Source organism: Lactuca saligna, chromosome 1, assembly GCF_052625555.1.
Source record: "Lactuca saligna cultivar CGN05327 chromosome 1, ASM5262555v1, whole genome shotgun sequence".
NCBI lineage: Eukaryota > Viridiplantae > Streptophyta > Magnoliopsida > Asterales > Asteraceae > Lactuca > Lactuca saligna.
The window spans coordinates 1,393,718-1,400,811 of record NC_136417.1 but is presented as its reverse complement, the minus strand read 5'-3'; the positions used below and the strand labels follow the sequence as shown (position 1 = coordinate 1,400,811).

The following is a 7,094-nucleotide window of genomic DNA, read 5'->3' as shown; positions in this document are numbered from 1 at the left end:
TTTTAACATGCCATTTTATACGACAAATTAGCATTTGTTGCTTAATTTTACTATCACACACAAATTAGTTTGGGTTTATTTTCCTATTTTCTAGTAGTGTTGTGAACCATGTGATGGGTGATGAAGTTTTTATAATCGAGGAAATGATGCTAATGAACAAGAAACATGTCATGTATGTATCTATCTTAATTCGTTATAATATTACATAGTAACTTGTATTAACTTTCATTTCATGAACTAGTGTACGTTGTGGGACTTCAGGTGCAACACTAATCCATAAATTCAAAATGGTGTAATCGGTAATTCATTAACTACAAGGCTTTTTAGAACGGCATTAATCACTGGTACCACTTCTAAATTTGCGACAAGAGAAAAAGAGGCGTTAAATAAGTTCATTGGATGTGAAGTATTAAAATGCATAACTAATTCCTTAATAATGTTAATGATATATCATATATGATTATAAGTAACGCCATGATATTTTTATTTAGGATGAATACAATGTATTGTTTTTCACATTAAGAAATTTTGTTAACAGTAGAACTCCTGGGACCTTCTAAACGGATATAGTCATACATTACCCCTTGAAAACGAGTCTTATTGCTGGCTTGAGTTAAGTAGATAGAATTCGTTCCATGTGAGGATAAATGGGAGCCTGGTATTTTGATACTGAATAACCAATACAAGCCGTGTATTCCGTGCCTTGCAATTGCATTGTCCCCCCCAATGAATCCAGTTGAAAAGAGTGGATCATTGTTCAGATCGTTAATACGTACCTGAAAATTTTGAATTTTATTTATTATATATAATATTCAAGATTTTGCATATGAATAAATTTTAACGACCAATTAAGTACCATCAAGTTAGACTGATGTGCGGAAGCAAGAGCTAATCGGAGTACATATGTTCCGCTCTCATTCAAATGGTCAAGACGAAACTTGATTGTCCATGTTGTCCTCTTGTAAGTTCCATCATCGGCTTCCCTTTGAAATTCCAAAGAGAGTAGTGAAGTTATAAGCACTTGACGTATCTTATACTTAATGAAACATTGCTATACATTTACCAAAGTTATCTATATATTAATCACCACCAACCCCAAATAAAAATAATAATAGTGTAAACTGTAATGTAACATACCTAAGAACATGGGCAAAAAAGAAATCTTTTCTATAATTACTCTCTCCAATTGTGTATACCAAATCTTGATGTGGATACAACTCTGAATATTTGTTCCATAATCCGTACTGTCTGAACCTGTTCAATCAATATATATATATATATATATATATATATATATATATATATATATATATATATATATATATATATATATATATATATATATATATATATATATATATATATATATATATATATATATATATGTGTGTGTTCATAAATGAATTAGTACATAATATATACGAACCTATTAGGACCTTGGAGAAGAAAATTGTTGGCATATTTCGGTTGAGGATCAGGGATGTGAAATTCAGCTGCTGTGCGGTCAGGAAAGCCGATAGCCCATAAAGTCGGACCATATCTCGGAGGATGATATACAAGTTCACCCATGTTTATTTTAATACCTGTTGTTAAGTTATTGTTTATGTTAATTATGTATATAAAGGTTTCAAAAGGGAAGAAGTTAATTTGGCTAATAATTAAGTTTCAATAGCTATATACGACCTGGGGTAATATTGATGATCTTAGAATTTTTAAAATCGCCAATAAATCCAGGGACCCAAGCGTATAGATTGTATTCGCCGGCAATGATGTTCTTTATGGTAAAATAACCCTCCTTGTTCGCTTTGGTCCAAAATTGGTATTGCTGGTGAATAAAGCAATTCAAGTAAGTAGTATTGAACTTTTATAAATTTTTTATGAAAAGGTAAAATAAAAATATTGATATGTGTATTTATTTGCATTGTGGGATTCACCTTGGTTTCTCTTTGCCATGATCCCACATCTCCTGGTGGTGCTAGGCCAATGTAAGCGCCGTTTGCTGGGCTATTAATCAAGCTACATATACACAAATGTAAAATTAATTAATTAATAATATATGTATATAGTGGAAAATTGATAACTAGCTAGGATGACTTAATTTACCTATCTTGGACAAGTAATCTACCGTTAACTTCACCCCGTTGGCGAGCAGATTGGAAGTCAGGTGAAGCAGGAAAGTCATATGGCCATCGATTGACTTCAATGGACATCTGAAAATTAATCAATAAGTTTGATTAAGAATAATTTGTTAAAATGAAAGAACATGTTGTGTGTGTGTATATATATATATATATATATATATATATATATATATCTGTGTGTGTAAGAAACTAAACCTGGTGTTTCGCATCATTCCAAAGAGTATAAGGGTTTTTTCCATTAGGAATAGTATTGAGATATATAAAAATCGGGCCTAACACTTTCTTCCACGATTCATTTTCCTTAAATTTGATCACCATATCGTTTCCGCCATAATGAGCACTTGAAAAAATCTATATAATTCATGTATACATGTATGATCACATTAATGTACAAGAATTAATTGAGTATATGATGTTTTTACGTAAAATATTTGTTATGAAGACTTACCGAAAGAGTTGTAGGTCCAACATGAGAAGTTAGCTCCTGTTTAATCGGACCACCTACCCTAAACTCATTACTTGGTGTAATTTGCCAAAATCCCACAGCAGGATCCTTACAAATCCATCCATGGACTCGAAGATCCTTTAATTCACAAGTGTATTGATATTTATCATCTACCTGCATGCATTATATATATAAAAAAATCCACATATATAAAAACTTCTACAGTACTATACATGCATATGGTGAAATTCGTGACAATTTTCTTTACTTGTCCTTTGAACTTAGGATCCACTGGGTCAACAAGGAGAACCGCCTCCGGATAGTCTAATGTCTTACTCCTTTCAGGCAATCGGTCTTCTGGCAAAGGCATATCCCTTTGTCGATCATCATCCGACATGGCCATATAATGAAATCTAAGCAACAAATGTCATGTCATCATAATCTAGATAAAAAGATAGTTTCATTTCGATCTAAAATTAAGTGAACTTTAGGAACTAATGTAATTAATAATTACTTGTCTCTCCTGAGCTTGAAAGCAACTCTAGTGGCCTGGAGATCAAAACTTGGCCATCCTTTCACATGTTCAAAAATTGCATAAGTATAGAAACCGGATGACCCACGTAGCATAATATACCTATCAATAATACATCACATTGTGTTCAATACTCATAATTATGAAATTTGGATACTTAAAGTTATGTTACCAGTGTAATTAACGAGAACCTTTTGTCGATTTTGAGAGGGACGGATTTTCCCTTGAGGGGAAAATTCCATGTTCTCGAAAATGAGACTTCTACTTGATCTTGGGTTTCTTTTATAACTTTACAAATTGTTCCCGTGACACTGTATAATTATAACATAATAATCAACATCTCGCAATCAAAACCAAATTTCTAGAAAGACAATATACATATATGAGATTACCTTTCCAAGGTACCTTCGGTTCTTGTACTTCCTGGAGGACTCCAAACAACATCCCAATACCTAAAATACACCATTCAAAACATATTATAAGTAAGCCTAAATTACTTATGACATGAACGTTTGAAGTTTAAATAAATGAACAGCCAAATGATATTTTTACCCTCGATTAGATTCATTTTTCTGAACTTCTAGCAAATTGTCGATTCCTTTGTATTGTATGCGAGTGATATGACCTTCTGGATTTTGAAGCGTAACTTGGACTATGCCATTACTCATTACCACCTAGAAAAAAAAGTACATCAAAATTATAGAGTAAATTACATGAATGGTCCCTATGGTTTAGGATAATTTGCGTGTTTGGTCCCTAACTTGTTTTTTTTAACTCGGAAGGTCCCTACTGTTTGTTTTTGTTACGCGCTTGGTCCCTGTCTTATATAAAAAGTCTATTTTTCCCTTTATTTTTTAATTTATTTAAATAAACACACCTTAATCTCACCCTTCTCACCTTACCTTACGTACCCCATCATTTTTTCCTATTTAAATAATAGTTTTTTTAGGTATGACAAGGACCAAATGCGTAACAAAAACAAACAATAGGGACCAAACACGCAAATTACACCAAACCATAGGGACCATTCATGTAATTTACTCAAAATTATATATATATATATATATATATATATATATATATATATATATATATATATATATATATATATATATGATTTTTTTTGAAAATTACAATCGAGAAGATGATAATTTCCAACTACTTGGTGCTCGTGGATCATTTATTCTTCACGAGACATACAGATATCCTCTCTAAATAATGAAGATTTTTTGTCACTTATCACACTTTTATTCTAATTGCAAAATATCATTTTGTAGTTATTTTATGAGTTTTTTCTATTTTACTAAATTCTATATAATATTTTAATGTAATAATTGCAATAAATGTAGTAATAAATGGATATCAATTTCATTAATGAAATTATCTTTTATTTCAAAATTTCCAAAATTAAACTCACTAATTTTTTTATTTAAATTATTTGTTTAAATTTAAAAAATAAAAAATATTTTCGTTATAATAATTTATTATTTTTCTTATTTTTTTTATAAATTCAAAGTTCTCAAATATTTTGACCGTTGACCTTAACTTTTTTTAAATTAACTCATGTAATTTATAAGTTTCACAACTAATGTGTAATAAAATATAATTACTAATTGGTGCCCGTGGATAATGACTTTAAGAAATATATCATTTATGTAATATATAGCATTTAAAATCTATCATTTTGACCGGAAATTGATGGTTTAGCTGTTTTTAGTTTCTGGAAGTTTTCCGGTAAAATAATGAATTTATAGCAACAAATTATGATTATTGTACAAATTTGATCATCTACCTTTATTTTGTACACAATTACCATTAAAATGATAATATGTTAAAAATACATTGTGATATTTTTTTAACACTTTTTTATATGTTATTTTTCTCTTATCTTTTTATTTTCAAAAAACTTGTAAATTGAACGTATATAAATAAAATCATAAAACATTAAATCTATGTATTTTTATTTAAAATTAGATATTTCTTTTACATTGAAAATTGTTTATTTTTCTATATTTTTTTTATCACAATATCACATTTTTATTTGTTTCATATCCTATATACTTTATAAGAATCAAACTTACTATTTTAAATAAAATCTTATTTGCATTTTGTACCAACACTTTAAAAACTATTATTTATATATATATATATATATATATATATATATATATATATATATATATATATATATATATATATATATATATATATATATATATATATATATATCTTTTCAAGATAAACCCATAATTCAAAAATAAATGTGGTAAGTGTGCTTTTAATGACCAAAAAGTTTTGATATTTAATGTTGTCTTTTTCCTTAAGATCGAGTGTTCAAGTCCTACTATGAATATAGACGAAATAGTTTAGTATATATTTATATTTATATTTATGTGGTTTTAATGACATGGCACTGCCATGTCACCAAAAGGAAATTGAAAAACAAAAAAGTAAAGGATGTGGTTGTTTTTATATTTAACCCTTCAATAAAATATCCACATGCAACCACTAACAATAATAACAGAAGTATGTATGATTTTCAATTCAATAGGTATACTTATCAAATCAATTACGGTATTCTTTTAATAAATAAGTATTAACAAACTGTTCCATACGATTAGTAACTAAATGAGTTTTAACTAAAAACATGATATATAAAACAAAGAAATGTAGCTTGATTTTGAATTGAATCAAATTGTAATCATTTGGAGGAATGTTTGAACTTTGTTAGTTTACTTTTTCCTAGCCTAGTCGTCGGTTAATTAAGAAAAAAATCAAAAACAAATTGTTGTTCGTGAAAAAAGATGAGAACCGAGCTTGTTTTAAATGGTTTTGTCATTTTCGGATATACCCAAATATAGTAACCTGACAACTGGTTTCTATCTGAAAAGTCAAAGCATATAAGACGATTGTTGTTAACTGTTAATTAGCAACTAAGAAAGCCGGTCAAGCCACCCGTTCACAAAAAAGAGCTAGAAAACTATAAATTTGGTAGATATAAAATATAAAGCCCAAGTGAAATTTATTTAACCGGAGACTTATTTGCAAATTATAAGTAGATATACATACATGTTTCTGAATAAAAGTCAAGTTTACCCCTGTAGTGGCAATCGACGATTTTTGAGCTCTTGTTATATATGAACATGTTGACAATAAGTAGAAGCTAAAAGCACTCAGAAAGAAAAGGCGAGGATGCATAATAATCTTCTTGTTACACCACTTGAATAAAGTTTCCTATATATATACAGGGAGAGGTAAATACTACATATATAATGATTACGCCACAAGGCAAGATTGGAGTTAATGCTTTAAACAATAAATGCATGCGTTATCATCTAAATACGAGAAAAAGAACTAAAGTATATGTACATGGAATTTTGCAATTATCCAACATATTAAAGAGCTTTTGGCTTACAACATAGCCTACATAAGTGTATTGGAAATGTGTCCATATTCGAGTGGTTGGGGGTTTAAATATTATGCCGTATAAATATAGAGAAATTATGACGGATAAAATAGAGTGTTTTATTAGCCAACCCCTATAAAAATAGGTTGATGGTATTAAGATACCTTTAGACACTCTATAGATATCTTTATCAAAAGTCAACATGTAATTAATTATTTTAAATAATTTTTTTCAAAAAAACAATGCAATTTTAACCAATAAAAATACCTTAAAAACTATATAGGATGTATAAATGGCAAATGAGATGTCCCTTTAACCAACCTCATAAAAATATGGTTAAATGAGTGTGAGTCAAACGATATAAAAGAATCTGATAGACTTCATAGATAGGCCTGACAATTATATCGTGTTCGGGTTGACGGATTACGGGTTGACGAGTCAAAATATACCAACCCGAAACGACCCAATTAATAACACAAAACATGGTTGGTGGAACACGAGTTTACAGGTTTGGAACATAAACTCATATATGATCTGTCAACCCACTTATTTATACGGGTTCACAGGTTA

The 7,094-nt window shown here is 29.2% G+C and overlaps 1 protein-coding gene across 1 annotated transcript; it reads right to left on the bottom strand.

Moving 5' to 3' along the window:
• Positions 1-497: 497 nt before the first annotated feature.
• On the bottom strand, positions 498-6,316 carry LOC145047724 (uncharacterized). Its single transcript, XM_078996066.1, has 15 exons — positions 6,188-6,316; positions 3,671-3,792; positions 3,511-3,570; positions 3,310-3,429; positions 3,101-3,220; positions 2,855-2,999; positions 2,590-2,760; positions 2,337-2,492; positions 2,104-2,210; positions 1,935-2,016; positions 1,684-1,825; positions 1,427-1,583; positions 1,138-1,254; positions 857-983; positions 498-776 (listed from the first exon to the last, which is right to left on the bottom strand). Exons 1-15 carry the CDS (start codon positions 6,314-6,316, stop codon positions 519-521), a joined length of 2,013 nt encoding a protein of 670 aa, XP_078852192.1. The 3' UTR covers positions 498-518.
• Between the last annotated feature and the right edge of the window lie 778 nt (positions 6,317-7,094).

Excerpts from the sequence above, each read along its gene's own strand:
- LOC145047724 (XM_078996066.1), bottom strand. The coding sequence starts at position 6,316 with ATGCATCCTCGCCTTTTCTTTCTGAGTGCTTTTAGCTTCTACTTATTG. Across the intron at positions 2,017-2,103 it reads AGATTACTTGTCCAAGATAG|CTTGATTAATAGCCCAGCAA; the intron begins GTAAATTAAGTC and ends GTGTATATGTAG. Across the intron at positions 1,584-1,683 it reads GATCATCAATATTACCCCAG|GTATTAAAATAAACATGGGT; the intron begins GTCGTATATAGC and ends ACTTAACAACAG.